This window comes from Apodemus sylvaticus, chromosome 13 (genome assembly GCF_947179515.1).
Source record: "Apodemus sylvaticus chromosome 13, mApoSyl1.1, whole genome shotgun sequence".
Lineage (NCBI taxonomy): Eukaryota > Metazoa > Chordata > Mammalia > Rodentia > Muridae > Apodemus > Apodemus sylvaticus.
This window is the reverse complement of record NC_067484.1, coordinates 36,657,705-36,677,551: the sequence shown is the minus strand read 5'-3', so window position 1 is coordinate 36,677,551 and position 19,847 is coordinate 36,657,705. Positions and strand designations below refer to the sequence as shown.

Below are 19,847 nucleotides of genomic sequence, written 5' to 3'. Positions count from 1 at the left end.
AATGTTAACTTCGGTAAAATTTATACAACTACCAAGTAAAGAGTGGGATTAGAACATAGGCAAGCTGCTTCCAGACGCCTCACAGTTAACTAGAACATTCTGTGAGGCGTGGGTCTGTGCGTATGCAAGTCAGAGGTCAACATTAGACATTTTGATTACCTACTTTCTACCTTACTTTTAAAAAAAAAAGATTTATTTATTTACTTACTTATTTATTTATGTTACGAATACACTGTAGCTGTCTTCAGACACACCAGAAGAGAGTATCAGATCTCATTACAGGTGGTGAGCCACCATGCGGTTGCTGGGAATTGACCTCAGGACCTCTGGAGGAGCAGTCGGTGCTCTTCACCACTGAGCCATCTCTCCAGCCCCTCTACCTTACTTTTTGAAGCAAGGTCTCTCACTGAACCTGGAGACCCTCACCAGTTCAGCTACACTGGCTGGCTGGTGAGACCCAGAGCTCTTCCTGTCTCTGCCTTGTCAGCATCAGGATCACAGGTGTGCACTGTAACACCAGTTTTAATGTGCAGAAACTATTTAACTTACTTTTTCTCCTTTAAGCGGGTCCTTGTCTAGTAACTTGGGTCCTCGTGCTTTATCAATTGAACCATCTTCCCTGACTGACTTTCTTCTTTACTTTTCTGAAACCATGAGGCCCTTTATACAGAGGTGCTATAGTTCCCTTGGGGACTGGGGGACCAGAGGACAGCCAGCCTGTCAACCTCTCCTTTAGGGAAGACTTCCATTTGTCTTGATAATCCCTCTCTGTTTCTCTGGGATTTTACCTTTTTCTTTGAGAGAGGAAGAGAGAAGGAGGGAAGGGGGAGGAGAGGGGGATGGGGATGGGGAGGGAGGTGGAGGGAGAGGGAAAGGGGAAGAGAAGGGGAGGGGAGGGGAAGGGGAGGGGAAGGAGAGGGAAGGAGTGGGGGATGGGGAGGGAGGGGAGAAGGAGAGGGGGAGGGGAGAGGGAAGGGGAGGGGAGGAGTGGGGGAAGAGAGGGAGAGGGGATGGAGGAAGGGATGGGGAGGGAGGGGGGGAGAGAGAAGGAGAGAGGGAGGGAAGGAGGGGAGGGAGGGAGAGAGAGATAGATAGATTGAGAGAGAGAGAGAGAGAAGTGGTTGGGTGGAGGAACACATCACATAGAGGAAAACCTTGGCTGACCATTGAGAATGGTGGCTTCCAGACATCAAGGCATGCGGAGGATGGACGGGCTGGAAGCAGGCCTTGGTCCCCTTAGACCTTCCTTCCGAAGCTGGCAGAGGCCCTGGCGGGAACTTCTAAGAGCCAGGAGAACAAGTCTTTTCATGTGGCCTCCCTTTGAGCTAGCCCCTGGGTGGGGTCGGGGTCGGTGGGTGGAGGTTGGGGAGCGTGTGGAGAGGTGAGGCCACAGTCAGGTTGGGCAAACAGATTGGGCAGCCGGCTGTGAGCACAGGCTCTCCTTTGTGCAGCTGGCTCCTGCTCTCAATAACGGGCTCTGAAGAATGTCTCATTGAATGCCAGAGAAAGCAGCCATTGAGATGCCTGGGGCTGTGGCTCCACGAAGGGTTAAAGACGAGGGCTAAGTAGCTGTGGCTCGCTCTGCTCCTGGTAGCACGGGAGATGTCCCACTCAGGGTTCCTGAGCACTGAGAGCAGACACAGAGGGTAGGAGGCAAAGATCAAGAGAACGTGTGAATCCCCTCAGAAATGCTAATGGGTATTCCCATGTCAAGTAGGGAACCCCCTTTCTTCCATGAACCACATTGTCCAAGTAATATTTAATAAGCAACAGGCCTTCAAGATGCCCTGTGGGCCTGTCTCTTGGGGACAGTGACCTATGAACAGGCCTGTCTCTCTGGGACTTCCTTAGAGTGCTCCAGGTGCTCCACCACTCTCTCTGTGGCACAGACAGTAGGGCATCCTTAAGCCATTTTCTAATGATCATTAACTATTGTTACTGTCCTCTGGGTAATGTTAATATCACTGTCCTCCCGGTAAGAACAGCTGTCACACTAAACCAGTGACTGAGGAAATCGGGAACTCTCTCTGGAGGGATTTTCTCCAAAAGGAGCAGCTGGTTAGGAGGTCATGGTTGGGCTGCCAGAGGGCACCAGAAGTGGGGTGTAATACCCTTATCCTCAGGAGCACATTCATTGTTTCCAGCTCTGAAGGAGTATGTGGCTCCAGATATGTAGACCTTTGAAATGGAGGTCCCTGGAGGTGACAAACAGGGAGAAGGTAGTGACATGGTCTGCCACTGAAACGGGCACATACAATGACTCGCTGTGACTAACCTCCAGTGCGGCTCCTTGGCTGCCTCAGAACTCTCGGAAGACTTTACTGTCTCCAGGTCTGCAGGAAGGATGTCCTAGGACTGAAAGGGAGCTGGCACTGTGCACTTTCAGATCAACCATTCTGAATAAAAACATTTAAAAACAGAAAGGAGCTGAGGAGATATCTTGGTTGGTAAAGTCCTTGCTATGTAGGCATGAAGATCTAAATTGGATCCCCAGAATCCATATTTAAAACATGGACATGGAGGTAGACTGGTGATTTGCTAGGAGGCAGAGTCGGCAGGATCCCTGAGGCTCACTGGTCAGCCAGCTTAGGTGTTTCAAAAAGACAAGGCAGATAGTGTTCTGAGAAGTGACACTCTGACCTTTGAAAACATTGACACACACACAGACACAGACGTGCACAGACACACACACACCACACCCCACACACCTACCACATACACAGAGTCACACAGAGAGAGACACACAGATACACACACATACACACACCACACATACATACATACACACATACACAGAGGCATTCTTGTCTGATAAACAGTCTTATTCTTGAGTAGGTTTTAAATAATCCATCACTCCCTCTGTTCCGGGTGGTGACTGGATTTGTTCTGGAGATTTATCTCTTTGCTATAGCACCACATGCTCTCGAATTCCCAGATTTTGGAATTCACCTGCCTGATTTTGTTTATTCTTGTTATTTCTCCCTAATGCTTTTCTGTGCGCCTACGCTACTATAAAATAGGCACTTGCCTCCAGCCACCTTTATAAACCTCCTCCGAGATATGTCTGATACTCTTGGAATGGGAATAACATGATTTCCTTGTAAGAATTGTGTATAAAGTAAGAAGCAGGAAGCTTGGAGTAAGGAAGGCTTGAGAGATTCCCTTTCTATATAAAGGACTGAACTCTGTGACATTTCTGACGGTCAGAGGCCCGCTGAAAATCTTGTAAATCTCTGACAGAGTCCAGCCTAGATAAATGCCCTTCAGTAAGATGTCAGCACACGTAATCAGTATAACAGGTCTTTGCCAAGGACTATAACCAGAAGGATCTATCTAGCTATATATAAACTAAGATAAATTTAGTTCGGAGATGACTAAATATACATATACATATATCCACTCACATGCACATGTGCTGTGTGTGTGCATTGCATGCACATATCTGTTGCTTTATGTAAAGTAACGACAGAGTCACAGAATAGACTCACTCAGTTTTTCACTTTAATATCTTTGCACTCTAAAAAGCTGTCTTGGGGACAAATGACTAGAATAATGTCTTTTTTTAGCCCTGGCTGTCCTGGAACTCACTCTGTAGACCAGGCTGGCCTCGAACTCAGAAATCTGCCTGTCTCTGCCTCCCAGAGTGCTGGGATTACAGACGTGCACCACCACCGCCCCGTGAATAAAGTCATTTTTAAGTTGGAGAAACCTTTCAAAGTATTGCCTTCCATTTTGGTTTTGGTTCAGGAATCTCACTTCTACACAGGTGGGCATCTTACTCCTTCATTGCTTAGATTTGGGAATGGGGAACTCAACTTTTTTTTCTGAGTCTAACTTCATGGGTGGAAATGAAATCTCTGACAGCTAGGAAGTAACAGAACTACACCCCTGCCATGTCTGATCTGCATTTCGTGGGAAGATGTTAAGTTTCTTGCAGTGTTTTGATGTGGATGTCTTGTGGGGGGTAAGGGATAGGAGCACACTTATGTGAATGGGAAGCAGACAGTACCTGCGTGAGACGGGCATCCATGACAGCATCATCTAGGAAGCAGCTAGGTCTGAAGGCATCGGGGATGTTCACAGTCTGGATTAATTTGGCCAGAGAGCAGCCCTGAACTTGAGATACCTTAGTGTGTGTGTGTGTGTGTGTGTGTGTGTGTGTGTGTGTGTGTGTGTGTCGGGGGTGGGGGTGGGGTGGGCTAGGGAGTGTTGATGGACTTTGTCCTAGGAAAGAGGGCAAGTACCCTGGGAAAGACATAAAAGACAATAACCAGCTCATCGTGTAAGCCACATGACCTGGATCTGCACTACCCTTTTTATTTCCACTCTGTGGTTTCTGAGCCTTTGGAAATGTCTGCTCCAAATGTTCCAGCCTGGCAGCTGTAATGGTGTTTAAGATGGAGTCTTGGGTCTGTGTTTATTTCCCTAGAGCATTGATGGGGACAATGACTTCTGAGGCACGCTAGGTCTCTACTCTAGTTTTGGGGGTATGACTAGAAGGCAGCGTTTAAGTGTTGGGAAAAAGGGGCTGGGCTCCAACAGTGCTCCATTGCCGCCTCTCTTCCCTGGTCACTCCCCATTGTTGAGTCCTTTTGTTAAGGAAACTGTCAGAGTGTTTATAAAAGAAATCCCTGGAACTGGCCTGGAATCTGCCTCCAGTGACTCTAACCCACAAGGCTCAGTTCTCAAAATCAGGGAGCAGAACAACGGGCCATCTGCAGCTGCTGAGCTCTGACTCTGAGCAGGACACTTCACAGAACATGATAGCGTCTCTTCATTTGTGTGATTCTCTCATTTCACAGATGGAGAAATTGACCGGGAGAACAAGAAAATAACTTGCCAAGGCCAGACCCCAAATAAGTGGCAGGATTTGAACTCAGACAGTCTAACGTCAGAGCCTTGTCCTCAAAATAGTGTCAGTGTGTGACGCCCCCACGGGTTACGCAGCCTGTGACCCTGTCCTTTTAGGCCTTTGGGGGAGGGGCCAGACGAAAACTCCAGCCTGTTCATCTTGCAATCTCTTTGTGCATGAGTAAGGGGAAGGCCACTTTGGCCAAGAGTCTGAGACAAACCTAGAACCTTAAAAGTCCCCATCCTTGTGACCTCTAGTGACTCACCTTGTCACCCCGCACAACCTTGTTGTAGCCTCCGGAAGCACCGTTTTAGCAGCTGCTCCCTTTGGGAGGTCGCGCTTTTCCTGTCCGTCCTCAGCATCTCTTTTGCCAGAACAACAGGCTGCTTTCCCTTTTGATAAATCTGGTCACCCTAAATATGGGCTTGGAGCAAACAGAAGCACTGGCCCCACGCAGCCCTCATTTCCAAATGCAGATTCGAATTGCGCTGCTATTTTGGAGGTCTGGTTTCCTTCCACACACAGTGGTTTTCAGTAGGAGAGGAGGGAATCTTGGCAGGGGAAAGGTGTTAGGAGGGAAGACATACCTGGGACTCTTTGTTTCTAAGACACGGGCCTTTAAGAAGATCACATGGTGGCCACTTAACAAAGGGAAGTTTGGCATTGCTAATCCCCTTTGTTGGCTAGCAGTGCCCTTGCTAAACAGTCAAGTCCTAGGAACAAGATGGCTCAGCAGGTAAAGCCACAAGCTTAATGACCTGGGTTTGACTCTCTCAGTGGTGCCTTCTGACCTCCACACTCAGGTCACGGCAGTCTCAAGCCCACCCATATACACACATAGAAAACAAACTAAATAAGCAAATAAATACAGCTTAATAAAAAAATCCGGGACTTACGCAGAGCCACGTCAGTTCCCGCCCCTCCCCACCCCCAGCACAAAAGTCAGTATCACTGCTTATGTCCAAAATGACAGTCTGTGGTCACCTCAGGCTGGATGCTGACAGGGAAAATAGAAAGATGACTGAGAGAGAGAGAAAAAAAAATCTACTCTCCATATTCCTCAGAAACCTGTGAAATGGGTATGTCTGCCAGGAGGAGTCACTATCTTCCTCCCCAGGCAGTGGCGAATGGGGTATCTGGTTCTCCATTGGCATATACTGCATGACATATCAAAGTCTACGCTAACCTCCGGACTCTTTTGGTCCCTATTAACATACATCTGTGGTGCACGCCAAGGCCACTGGCTGTTCTGGCTGGCTGGCTTCCTGGCTTTTACTGCTACTCTCCCACTCCTCCACTATGCTAACTACTGGGCTGCTCCGGTCCACAGGCTTCTCTTCCTTTATAACAGGCAGGTTTCCTTTATAACAGGTAAGGCCTGCCTGCTAGCCCTGGTAGTCATCAGCAGATTTGGGCTCCTCCTAAATGCCTCTGGCTATTCTTTTTCTACCACCTGTGAGAGAGCTACTCAGCAGTTTTAGATGCACAATAAACCCCTCTTTACATCCGTGGAGCATGGATCGGTCCAGTTCAATGGTTTCACTGGGCCCTCGAACTTACGTCAAAGTTGCCCATGGGCAGGCACTTGGTGGCCTGATCTATTCCTCGGCTAGGTTTGCTGTGGCCCACACAGTGCTTAAATTAGTTAGAAACGTTTAACAACTGGAACAGCCGCCCCTCTCTCATCATAAACGCTTGGCTGGAATGTCCCAGCTGATGTTGTCAGAGGGAAGTTGGCCCAGGTGATTCCATTGTATTTATTCAAGCAACCAACAGGGTTGAGAACAGATGGTGTTGAGCTCTTACTGTGCATGGAGGGAACCCGTGGATTTAAGATGTATACAACAACTCTGCCGTCTAGACCAGGGCGTGCACCCTCAGCATCTTATAACCAGCTAAGAAGCGGTGTGGGGAAGATAAGAGCTGGAGGGAAGGGAAGCCAAGAGGAAGCTGCCACTCCAACAGTGATTGCTCTGTGATTTAGTAGAGTGAGTTCCTTGTCGTCTCAGGACCTTGGTCTCTCCATCTCTAGCAATGACCTAGTTGGCTCGGAAAAAGAACTGGACTTTTCTAGGGCTGGCATTCATATGCTTAAGACTCCATGATCAAGGAATGTCTGGCCGGACTATTCCGGAATTGTTCCACTGAATTCCAAGCAATCCCCCTCCCTTCTCTGGAGTCCCGGCCAGGCGCAGGCCTTAGAACTAGCGGCCACAGCGGGTCTGGGCTGCCTGCCCGGGGGCGGGGCCTTTTTCGGTGTCCCACCCCTCCACCTGGGGCTCAGCCCGGCAGATGTTACAACTTTTTTGCCCGTTCTTGGGCTGTGTCCCTTTCCAGACCCGCCCAGCCCGTGTCTCCCTCCCCTTCCCCCTGTAGGGTCCTGCCCACCTCTCAGCCTGGAGCACTGCTTTGCGGGAACACCGACGCCGGGCGGGGTCAGAAGCTCAGTTAGGGGAATTGGGGGTCGGGGGAGGGAGGAGAAATGGAAAACAGAAGCGAGAGAAATTAAGAGGCGGGAGGGATCGGGGTAAAAGGGAAGCGGAGAGTCCGGGGATGGTGGAGAGCACTTTTGGGAAGCCTTCACTCCACGACTCGGGCTGGCCCGTCAGAGCTGGGGGAAAGGGAGCGGGGGCTGCGGGAGGAGGCTCGTCGCGAGCCTGACCTTCCCGGAGCGCCCTGCTGCCCAGCCGCGGGTCCTGGACGAGACCCCCGAGGGCTCGGGCTGCATCCTGGGGAGCGGGAGGGCAGGCGTTGCGCCTCTAGCGCGGCAGACTCTGAGGTCCTGGGAACCCCGCTCGCTCAGCCCGGCGTCGCGATGCACGCCCTCTCAGGATTCTCCCTGGTCAGCCTACTCAGCTTGGGCTACCTGTCCTGGGATTGGGCCAAGCCCGGCCTTGTGGCTGATGGGCCTGCCGAGGCTGGCGATCAACCTTCGGCGGCTCCACCGCAGCCTCCACACATTATCTTCATCCTCACCGACGACCAAGGGTACCACGACGTGGGATACCATGGCTCAGATATCGAGACCCCAACGCTGGACCGGCTGGCAGCTGAGGGCGTCAAATTGGAGAATTATTACATCCAACCCATATGTACACCTTCGAGGAGCCAACTCCTCACTGGCAGGTAGGTATGGCCCAGAACCGCGGAACTGTGTGTCTAGACCCCCAGCACACCCAGTTGGTAGGTTGCAAACTCTGCAGAATAGCTCTGTGCATGGACCTGAGAAACACGTGTTACGGGCTAGCTTTGCCTGCAACATCTGTTAGGTCATCGGTAAGTCCCTTGCCTTCTTTGGGCCTCTGTTTCCTCAAGTTTATATTTCAAGGCTTCTGATCATCTTTGAGACCTTCTCTGCGTTTCACAGTTTGTTCCTTTGTTTAATCAGAGGAATCTTTGACCCACTGTTTTGAATTCTGTGCATATTGACAGACATGGAGTCAGTTTGAAAGTCACTCAACTCTCAGTTTCCTGGTCCATAAAATGGACCTGAGAAGGAATAATGAAAGGTGAATGAATTATATGTAACTTGCTTGGCATTCAATAAATGACAGCCTCCATCTGTATTACTGGGAAGATTTTGGTCCCGTGCAGTTGGGAGAAGACCAAGGAACTGGTAAGATGCAGAGACCTGTAGCCTGAGGCTGGTCGCTTCCCTACGCCAAGTCTCCACTTTTTTCATCTGAAGAATTTCCCCAAATTGTCTGAAGAGACCCAAGGAGTGCCGTGTCCTCTGTAGGGGGCTGCTCCCTGGCGGGGCTGGGGATTACCAGGGTGAAGGAGCTGGGAAACAGAAGGGGGTTGTAGAAGGCTAATTCCCTTTACTTAGGAGAAAATCCCAGGGTTGGGCGGAAGCTAATCCTCTTTGGAAGGAGGCCACCGCCTGCTTTGGGATCACTACCGAGATCTCAGGACCATGGCCCATCTCTCTCTGTTTCCTGAGTGGGACAATGAGGCACAGAATCAGGGAAAGGCCAGCTTGATACTTCTGCCCAACTTCAGAGTCTTGTGAAAGAGAGGGTTGCGAAGTCAGACCCTGGCCTGGCGCCTTGCAGCTGGAAATCAAACGGTGGTGCCTTTTTTTCTTCCCACTGTCTTCTGTCTGCCTTTATATCCAGGGACTGTGAAGAAGGGCAGGGGGAGGGTGACAGGTGGGAGGTTCGTGTTGCAGATGTGGCTTGGTAGTGGTGGTGGTAGACTCTGGCATGGGACAGCGAAGAGGCAGGACAGTCTGCATTTTTGAGTTTTCCAGTTGATGTTTCTCTCCCCAGATTGACGTGACATTGGTAAACTGCTGAATGGACAGTTAGCGCAGTGCTCCAGTTGCAAAGCATTGCACAGCCAGCTGGCGTCTGCCCTCCACCCTCTGAAGCTACCTCTGTCTCACGGATGCTCACTCCATGGCTTGGCATTTGCTGATGCAGCCAGTTCTGTTTGGTGTAGCTGGAGAGAGCCAAAGTTTCTTATGTTACTCACTGACGAATGGACTTTGGCAAGGCTTAGTGGGCCCACCCACATTACAAATCAGTGCTTCAGGCACCCCGCCCTTGTGTGGAGACACTTAGCTGGGATTCTGGGCCCTAGGGTGCTTCTCCTGTCCATCCCAATCACCTCCCAGCTTGCCCGAGGCCCAGAGAAGCTGTATCACGCAAAGATTCTGGGAATGAGCTGTAAAGATCTGCGTCTAAACCAGTTCTCCTGTTTGCCAGCTGTCTGGCTGTGGGTCACAGGCTACACGTTGGGGGCTTCAGTTTCACTATTTGTAGAATGGAGATTATGGTAATGTTTCAAACGTACTTTTACAAGAGAGGTTCAGGTTGGTGAAATGTCTTAGCAGGTCCAAGTGCTTCCTGTGTAAGCCTGGGAACCTGAGCTCAATTCCTGGAATCCACTATGGAAAGATAGCTGAATCCAGAAAGCTGCCCTCTGACTTAAAATGTGCCTGCTTTGGCATGAGGAGGCCCAAATTCATGCATGCATAACACGTGCACACTCAAGCACACACACACAATTAATAATAACTAATAAATAAAGATAATTAAAAAACACAAAAAACAGAGGCCTGGTAGTGCAGGCCTGTAATCCCTGTAAACTATTTAGGTAGCTGGCTTGGGCTAGTTTGAGTTCGTTCAAGATCAGCTTGGTCAACTAAGTGAGGCTCTGTGTCAAGATAAAAAGTAAAAAAAAAGAGCTGGAGACATACTATAACGAAGTGGTAGAGTGCTTCCAGAGCATGCTGGAGGCTGGAAGTTCAATACAAACACACAGACACACACACACACACACACACACACACACACACGCACACGCACACACACACACACACTCACACTCACTCACAGGGTGCAGGGAGAATTGAATGAGATAATGCTTTAAGCACAAAGGCTTAAGAATGGCCTTCAGATAAGGAAGCAGACTGGTGTCAAATACCAGCCTAACTCAGCTATCCAAGGAGTAAGGAAAGGAGTGGAATTCTAACTCCCCTGTGACATTCCTGGTGGCTTTACTTGCAACTCTTAAAGACACCTCAAGCGGATCATGTGGGTCAAACAGATCACAGCAGCAGAAGAATGTTTGTTCATTCCGTGGTACAAATGTGTAAAGGAAACTCAGGAACCAGCAAGGCATGGACTGCTGCCTAGGCCTGGGGATGGGGGGTGGGGGAGGACTTGAGCTCCCAGCAGGTGAGCACAGGGGTGGAGAGGGTGCTGATCTCATAAAGCCTGGGAGCAGCACAGCTCTCAAGGATTTTCCATTCTAGGCTCACTCATACCTGCAAACATCAACCGGTCCCACAGGAAGGAGGTGGGCGGCTACTTTTGAAAACACTGCGGCTCCAACTGTTTGGTTTCAAGTTCAAGTCTCAGCAGTGCCCTCTGCAGCTGAGTGACCTTGAGCAAAGCCCCTTCTAACCTCTGACCTTTGTTGATGCTTGTCCTTTCCTTTCCTTTCCTTTCCTTTCCTTTCCTTTCCTTTCCTTTCCTTTCCTTTCCTTTCGTTTTGTTTTTTAAGTAGATGAACCCCCCCCAAAAGGATTTAGTTCACTTCCGGCTTCCAAACCCTCTGCATCCATTCATTCGTTCATTTATTCATTTGTCCGTTGTTTGTTCATTCTGTTAGTGACTGAGTGAGCTTTAAGTATCACTGAGGTATTAGGAATACAAAAACATCTGGGAGGCAGGGGCAGGCGTATTTCTGAGTTCGAGGCCAGCCTGGTCTACAGAGTGAGTTCTAGGACAGCCAGGGCTATACAGAGAAACTGTCTCGACAAAACCAAATCAAAAAAAAAAAAAAAAAAAGGAATACAAAAATAACCCTATATCTCTGGACCCAAGAACAGACAGTTGTAATCCCAGGGCCAAGTAGACCATGAAGGTGTGCACCAAGTACCTGCTGCAGGGAAGGAGGAAAACCCAGAATCAATGTAACTCACTCTCTGAGTTGGGAGAGAGTACAGAAGGAGTAATACTGCGGTGGGCTTCCAAGGAGTGGGAGTTTGCCTGGGAGACCGGGACTTGGTGGACCCAGGCTCTGTGCTAAGTCTGCAGCTGAGAGCTCAGGGGACTCACTCAGGTCTGGAGCCTGTTCTGGGATGCAGAGCCTGCTCTTCGTGCTAACCGCATGAGTCACCAAGTTTTACGGTTCCTTATTTGGGAGGCAGGAATAACAATAATATGTACTTCCTAGTTTGTGGTGAGGATTTGGTGAGCCGGTTCAAAGGGAGCGTGATGCTGCACACACAGCCAGGGCTTGGTGCTAGCTCTCATTGCTATCACGCTCAAGCCCACCTCAACTCTTGATGCACCCGTTTCCTGGCTACGTGGTCCTGGGCAGTGGCTTAGCTTAGTCATTCTGAGTTATTCCATCTCATCAATAAATTGTCATACACACCTGCTTCACTGATGGGACGATTTGAAATAAAGTAGTGTAGGTGCTTAGTCCTTTGGCAGTATCTGTTGCTTTTGTTACTGTTCCAGCTGCTGGCATTGGATCAGGGTCCATCTCAGGGTACAGCTAGGGGCTGCTTATTGAGAGCAGTGGTTCGTAGTTTACCTTTGTTTCCCATATATCTATCTCTCACCCCCAGGTACCAGATCCACACAGGATTGCAGCACTCTATCATCCGCCCACGGCAGCCCAACTGTCTGCCCCTGGACCAGGTGACGTTGCCCCAGAAACTACAGGAAGCAGGCTACTCCACCCACATGGTGGGCAAGTGGCATCTGGGCTTCTACCGGAAGGAGTGCTTGCCTACCCGCAGGGGCTTCGACACCTTCCTGGGCTCCCTCACAGGCAATGTGGATTACTACACCTACGACAACTGTGATGGCCCAGGGGTCTGTGGTTTTGACCTGCACGAGGGGGAGAGCGTGGCCTGGGGGCTCAGCGGCCAGTACTCTACTATGCTCTATGCTCAGCGTGCAAGCCACATCCTGGCCAGCCACAGTCCCCAGAACCCTCTCTTCCTCTATGTGGCTTTCCAGGCAGTCCACACGCCCCTGCAGTCACCTCGAGAGTACTTGTACCGCTACCGCACAATGAGCAACGTGGCGCGGCGCAAGTACGCAGCCATGGTGACCTGCATGGACGAGGCTGTGCGCAACATCACCTGGGCCCTCAAGCGCTATGGTTTCTATAACAACAGTGTCATTATCTTCTCCAGTGACAACGGCGGCCAGACTTTCTCAGGGGGTAGCAACTGGCCCCTTCGAGGACGCAAGGGTACTTACTGGGAAGGTGGTGTGAGGGGTCTGGGTTTTGTCCATAGCCCACTGCTCAAGAAAAAGAGACGGACCAGTCGGGCCCTGGTCCATATCACAGACTGGTACCCGACACTGGTGGGTCTGGCCGGCGGCACTACGTCGGCGGCTGATAGGCTGGATGGCTATAATGTGTGGCCGGCCATTAGCGAGGGCGGGGCCTCACCACGCACAGAGATCCTACACAACATTGACCCCCTCTACAACCATGCCCGGCACGGCTCCTTGGAGGGTGGCTTTGGCATCTGGAATACAGCAGTGCAGGCTGCTATCCGAGTGGGGGAGTGGAAGCTGCTCACCGGAGACCCAGGCTATGGTGACTGGATTCCTCCTCAGACACTGGCCTCTTTCCCTGGCAGCTGGTGGAACCTGGAGAGGATGGCCAGCATCCGCCAGGCGGTGTGGCTCTTTAACATCAGTGCTGACCCTTACGAACGAGAGGACCTAGCTGGCCAGCGACCTGATGTAGTCCGCACCCTGCTGGCTCGCCTGGCTGATTATAACCGCACTGCCATCCCTGTGCGGTACCCGGCTGCGAATCCTCGGGCCCATCCTGACTTTAATGGGGGTGCTTGGGGGCCCTGGGCCAGTGATGAGGAAGAAGAGGAGGAGGAAGAGGAGGAAGAAGGCAGGGCTAGAAGTTTCTCCCGAGGTCGCCGCAAGAAGAAATGCAAGATTTGCAAGCTTCGATCTTTCTTCCGTAAACTCAACACCAGGCTGATGTCCCACCGGATCTGATGGCTTGGGGTGGCAGGAAATCTCAGTTCCCCTCAGATACTGTCCCTTTGCTGGTTCTCAGGGAGAAGGCCAAGGTCATGTCTTCATCTGCAGGCATGTGGAGGGAGGGTACAGAAACCCTCAGCTGAATAGGGTGGGTCTTGGGGGAGGGCGCCAACCAGGCTGGGATGCCTGGGTCACGGTTCCGCCTCTTTCCTGATATGTTTGTTCTTTGCCCTCAGGTTGCCTATAGCAGCATTCTGCCTCAGTCTCTCCCTAAGATGAGCTCTGGTGACTTTAGGACTCCAGTGTACACCCGTGTCTGGGGCCATTGGCAGGCTTCCTTGCTGACCTTGCCACCTTCCAGACGACATGAGTCCATGACCTTTTTGCCAGGTCTCTGTGGTGCTCTTGGATATCAGCTGGAGTATGGCCAGCTGGCTGCTGCTCTGTTGAACAACTCAACGAGAACGGACAGTGTAGGCTCCGGGAATCTTGACATTCCTAGAGTCTCAAGACTTGGGAGCCTAGTGGAATTCTCCTCTTTTGGTCCCCAGCACCCAGGGGAAACTGGCTGGGCCCTGAGCCACTGCATAGAGAGGGTGAGGAAAATGGCTGTGAAAGGAGCCTTTGATTTGGCCTTGAACACAGTTCTCCCCTACAGGGCCTTGATTTCCCTACTTGCACAGGCGTAGGGGAATATTAGCCCTGGCTGGCTTACCTCAGGGTGCTGTGGAAAACTGGCCGAGCTGATGGTTGTGGGGGGAAGCCTGTGAACTTGATTAAAGTGCCATTACCCAGAGACAAGAGATGCTGATCTGTGTGTGTGTGTGCTTGTGTGAGCTGTGTGAGCTCGTTTTTAGCAGAGGGGACAGGAAGGAAGGTCTTGCCACAGGTTGCCACAATGTAGCTGCAGACAAACTCCTGACCATCTCTGGACCTCAGTGTTTCTCTACATACAGTGGATGATTCAGGAGTCCTTAGTTCTGGTGGTTCCGGGCACCCCTGTGCACATTTCCATCTGGGGCGGGGGGAGACACAGGCTCAGTAGTGTCGAGAAGGGGGTGCTGGTTGTAAAGCCTGCTAGCTGCATAGCGCAACTCCCTCCGCACACCGCGTTCTGCATATCTCCCTTCAGGTCCCAGTCGGCGCAGTGTGTGTAGGCGAAGGCCCTGCTGTGAATTTTGAAAATAGTTATTTTTGTCACTGGCAAAGGAGGCCTGTTAGGACTCGTCAGCTTGTGGATGAGCGGGATGGGTGGAGTGGGGTGGGTGCGGTGGTGCCGCGGGGGGGTTGCTGCAGCTTGCAGGTCTGCATCACCCAGGCAGTGACTGAGTCCTACATGAGGGCCCCGGCCTGGGCTGCAGGGAGGAGGTGACCACTGCATCCTAGACCCTTAGCTCTGGGCTTTATTTTTTTCCCCTTAAGATTTATTTTTAATGATGTGTAGATGTGAGTGCGTTTGTGTGTGGTTATGCACACGTGAGTAAAGGGCCCACAGAGGCTACAGACATCAGATCCTAGAGCTGGGGTTACAGACGGTGTGAGTTGTCCAACACGGGCACTGGAAAATGAACTTATGTGCTCTTCTCTACCAAGCCATCTCTCCAGCCCCAGTCCCGTTCTTTTGACTTTTCTCATCTTCCCCACCTGTGTGTTTTCCCTTCCTTGATAATGTTGGTGCCCGGATGGTAGGCACGGCCCAGGGTAGGCAGGAGTCTCTGGGCTCCAGTGGCTATAGTGATTTTTCGCCTGCTCAGGAGGGAGCCTCTGAAGATGCTGGCTAGCTAAGGTGATGTCTTAGTCTAGTGTATCCCAGAGGGGCTGTTTATAGTCTGCCCACTGCGCAAGACACTCTAGGCCTGCTGGGGCCTGCTCTAACTCTGGCTGCTGGCTCGCCACCCTGGCACACAGTGTAGGCTTCCCTTGTAGATCCGGGCTTTAGAGAACTGTGTGAGTCTGTCCCTGAGGCCTGCTGGAGGGTCCCTGCCTGGCAGGACTTTTCAACTTCCAGCCCTGTCATCCACTTCTAAGGACCCCTTTGGATCCACAAGAGCAAGGCCATATTTAGTGCTTTCTGTTGTCCCCTGGGTCAACAAACTCTATTCCCTGGCTTGATCTGGTCCCCGAGATATAAGGGATGATTGGCGCTGAGGTTGATGTCTGTTTCTGAAGTTTTGATGAGAAGGGTTGGTTCAAGCCTCCCTGTGTTCAGTCTTCCATTCAGTGCAGACCTCAATGAACTCAAAGTTCTCAATCTAGATACCAGCACAGCACAGCATAGCCCAGGAATGACTGGAGCTTCAGTCTGAGACCAGGTCCCCAGGAACTAACCGGCAACCGTGTTTAAGGTAGATGGTCTTTGGGACATTGTATCAAGCTTCGCAATCATCATCCCACAACCTCTTCTCTGTGGTGGTCCGAGTTCCCCCTCAACAAGCACACCCGAATCTTTACTACATCTCAGTTCCCAGTTGGCTCCTGAGGGTTCCTATGGGCTGTGATGAAACACCGTGGCTAAAAGCAACATGGGAAGAATGAGTTAATTTTTCACTCAACCTTCCATAGAAAGGTGGTTCACCTAAAAGCAGTGAGGGCAGGGACCTGGATGGAGGCCAAAATTGATGCAGGGGCCATGGAGATGCTGCTTACTGGCTTGCCAAGCCTGTTTTCTTATAAAACCTGGGACCACTAGGCCAGGGATGGGAAGCATCCACAATGGGCGGAGCCTTTCTCCCATCAATCATTACTAAGGAAAAAAACATACTGCAGCCGGATCTTATGAAGACATTTTCTCAGCTGGGCTTCTCTCCTTTCAGATAACTCTAGCTTGTGTCAAGGTGACTTCAAACTAGCCAGCGCAGCACCTCTAGGCCTGTGCTCATGTCGCCTGGGTCCCTTTGGGGAGGACAGGGTAGAAGGGCACCCAGAGGCAGTCCCTAGGTTACAGGTCTTCATTGCTCCGCCCCACCACGCCCACCACAACCCACCACGTCCTACCACGTCCCACCACGCCCCATTCCCACGCCCCACGCCACACCCCCAGGCTGAATTAGCCCACAGCGACCTGTTAGCTGGAAGAGTGAGATTCAGGTGAGAGTTTGCTTTAGCTGAATTCTGGCTCTGGAATCCTGACCTCTAATGACCACCTCCCTGACAACCAAGTGGCGCCACATACCTGCCTGGGCCTGGGCTGTGTCTCCTCTCCTCCCAGGCACTCCTGGCTCACCTAGGACACAGGCTAGCATCCTGGCAATGCCAGGAAGGGGCACAGCAGGGAAAGAGCAATGCTCAGGGAGACAAGAACTCCAGGCTGTTGGGCCTGACTGCCACCAACTTGTGTACCCCTTAGAGGGCAACCGCTACTCTCTGCACCTTGGTTCCCAGCTCTAGGGAATATGCGATCCCTAAAGGTCTTCTCAGCTCCATGATAGGGGGACCTAAGAACGGGGCAGGAGTGGTGAGGTCACACAAACCTGGATTTGGCCCCTGGTGTGTGGCTTTAGGTAAGTAAGTAGTGTCATGGTTCTGCAGAGTGGGATCATTACACTTAAATTTACTGTAAGGTTCAAACTGGTTCTGCTGTAACTGCTTCATGCCTTCCTTGGGGGTCCAAGAATAAATGTTTTGTCCTTGACTTTCCCAGGAGGAAATGAGACAGGAGTGGGGGTGGGGGCAAGCCCTATTTCCAGCTGTCTTAGCATAGGAACCGAACCTTCATCCGCAGGGCGTGCGTGTGTGCGTGCGTGCGTGCGTGCGTGTGTGTGTGTGTGTGTGTGTGTGTGTGTATGCGTGCGTCACTGCCCCCCTCAGGGAGGGGCCCCTGCGTGGACACCTCGGGGCACAATGCTTCTTCCCTTCCTTCTTCTCTTAGGCCTGGCATCACTCGACATACTGCCCGGACTCAGTCGTTCTCTGTTCAGATCCTCACACCTCACAGCATCTCTTCTCTCCTGGCCCACTTTCTGCTGAGCCTGCCCCCAACTTTTTTCTGTCCTTAGTGGGACAGGCCCCATGGGGACCATCCAGATGGCACGTTCTTTGTGTGTGTGTGTGTGTGTGTGTGTGTGTGGTGGTTTCCTGTGGTGGTGCGTGTTCAGGCCCTGCAAGACCCCGTGGCATTTAGCATTTGCCTGAGAGCACACGGAGGAGCTCTCCCAGAGTGATGAGGGTTGTAATCCTCCCTTCCATTCTTCCCTTGCCTCCTGGAGCCTAGCCCAGCCTCCTCCTGCCCGTCCCATTGACAGGAGCCAATCTCTGTCTGGCACTGGCACGCTGGCTCAGCAAACTCTGGGGCTCCCACCCCTGGCCATCAGCCCTTGGCACACAGGATTGTGCTTGAGTACTGCACACGTGTTACAGATGGGGTACACGTGCTGTGCTGGACTGTTATGCCTACTGTGGCCCCGGGATGTGGGAAGCCTGGCAGAATCAACCCCCCCCCCCACAACTCCCCCGATGCAATCATCAGCTTATTCTTTTATTACCATTCAGGCTTGACTCCTTGATGCCCGCCACCACTAGACACAGCTGCCAGCTTTGTGGGCACAGAGGATGTGGCGAATTAGTGATCATGCCTCCTCAGTGGAGTGGCGATTGCACTCAGGATGCAGGTGTCCCAAGAGGTATGCACCCATGCCGGTGTAAGACAGACCTCCCCAGGGTGCTTCTGACCGGCTAGCTCTCCACTATCAGGTGGGTCTAAGGTCCTAGGACCTGTCTATCCCTTAGCCCTGCATGCAGGAGAGAAAGGCATCAGCGAGAGACAGGGGGTAGAGACAAAAGGATGCCAGGGAGGAAGGAAAAGGGCATGAGGAAGAAAGGAACGGAAGGAACCTGGAGGCATGGAATGGCAAAGATGGTGGCCGCAATGGAGTTAGGACCCCGTGGTCTCTGTCAGAGGCAGGCAGCTATCAGGCTGTCTGTGCCTTCATATGCCTCTCTGAGCCCCTGGGGCTCTTCTAAATGCTCTGCTGGCCTCTGGGACAAGCACTGCATATCATTTGTGGGGCGTGACAGGCCAGCACTGGTATGTGAGGATGGCTACTTCTGTTCACAGGGTACCATTTCCATGGTTACAGTCTTAGCACATCCCTCTTAGTGCTTTACTGATCTTAAAGCAGTTGCCATGCCCTTGTCTCCTAATAAGTGAGGGTCCCAGCGCCCTCTTTTTTTTTAATTCCTTGCCATTTGTTATGCAGAATTTGCTGCAAATAAAACCAACACCAGCCAATGTCTAAACCATGAGCTAGCCCCCCAGCAAAGTCTCAGAGAGCGGTGCCCCAGACAGCTGCTGTGGTTCAGGCAGGCATGTGAGGAGACATGATTTCCAGTTCCTTAGTAACTCCTTCTGTGTCAGCCGCTGTGTTCATCTTATTTCAATCCCAAGACTATCTTATTGGTAAGGAACATTATTTATCCAGTTTTGCACTTGAAGAGGTCCAGAGAAGTTAAGACATTGATTCAAAACCACAGCCTGTAAGTCACACAGCCACTGATAGTTGATCGACACTGTTTCCCCTGGGCAGTGGCTGGGTGGTCCCAGGGATCCCCCGGGGACCAGGCTGGAGCAGTGGTTCTCAATCCGTGTGGGTAGTGACCTCCTTGGGGGGGAGGGGGGGAGTATCGAGCAACCCTTTTACAAGAGTTGCCTGAGACCATTGGGGAAAAAACAGATATTTGCATTATTTTTTCATAACAGAAGCAAGGTTATAGTTATGAAGTAGCAACAAAAATAATGTTATGGTTGGGGGTTCAGCACAGCATGAAGACCTGTATTTAAGGGTTGCAGCATTAGGAAGGCTGAGAACCACTGGGCTAAAGGATCTGAATCAGGAACACGGGTGCACGGCTCTGCCCCACTCCTGCCTTCCTCCGGTGCCTCTGGTCTTGGCCGCAGTGTTCTGTGCCTGCCTGCTACCCACCAGCTGTGTGGCCCTGCAAGCACAGGCCTCTCCGCTCTGCTCTGAATTGCCACGTTGGCGGCAGAAGCGGGAAGCGTATTGTGTGCAGAAACAAAACGGAGTGGTTTTTCCTTTTTCCGAAGGTGGTAATGGTGCAATTAGAGGCTAAGCCATCACCCCCTCCTCCCTGGCTTGCCTCCCTCCCTCCTCTCCACCTCCCTTCTCTTTCTTTCCTGAGAAAAGTAGCTGAATTGAAAAGATCTCCATCAATCTTTCTTTCACTGACTCGGGAAGAGGGATAGAGGGCCCCCTAATGTTTCTAGGGTCCTCGAGCGTCGACTGGGTCAGGCACTTGTTGGTGGGGGAGAATATTCAAAGGCACCGCTATGTCCATGTCCGCACAAGTGAGACAAGCAATGGATTCTGAGGAGCAAGCTGGAAACAGAGAGAATTTGCATTTCCAGGTCCTTTGATCTTTCCCTTGTTCCCTGGGGGGGCAAATGCCAGCTTGAGACTGTGACACCTCTGTATAGCCACCTGTGAAGTATGCTGAGGCTTCTTCTTTTTTTTCCCCCTCGATGGAGGTTTGTGCGTGTTCAAGACCAAACTGCAGTG

The 19,847-nt window shown here is 51.5% G+C and overlaps 1 protein-coding gene across 1 annotated transcript; it reads left to right on the top strand.

The window, feature by feature from the left end:
* Nucleotides 1–7,396: 7,396 nt before the first annotated feature.
* Arsi (arylsulfatase family member I) lies at nucleotides 7,397–14,140 on the top strand. The gene is made up of 2 exons (XM_052155869.1): nucleotides 7,397–7,978; nucleotides 11,940–14,140. The coding sequence occupies exons 1-2, from the start codon at nucleotides 7,668–7,670 to the stop codon at nucleotides 13,348–13,350; spliced, it is 1,722 nt and encodes a 573-aa protein (XP_052011829.1). The 5' UTR covers nucleotides 7,397–7,667; the 3' UTR covers nucleotides 13,351–14,140.
* Nucleotides 14,141–19,847: the final 5,707 nt, after the last annotated feature.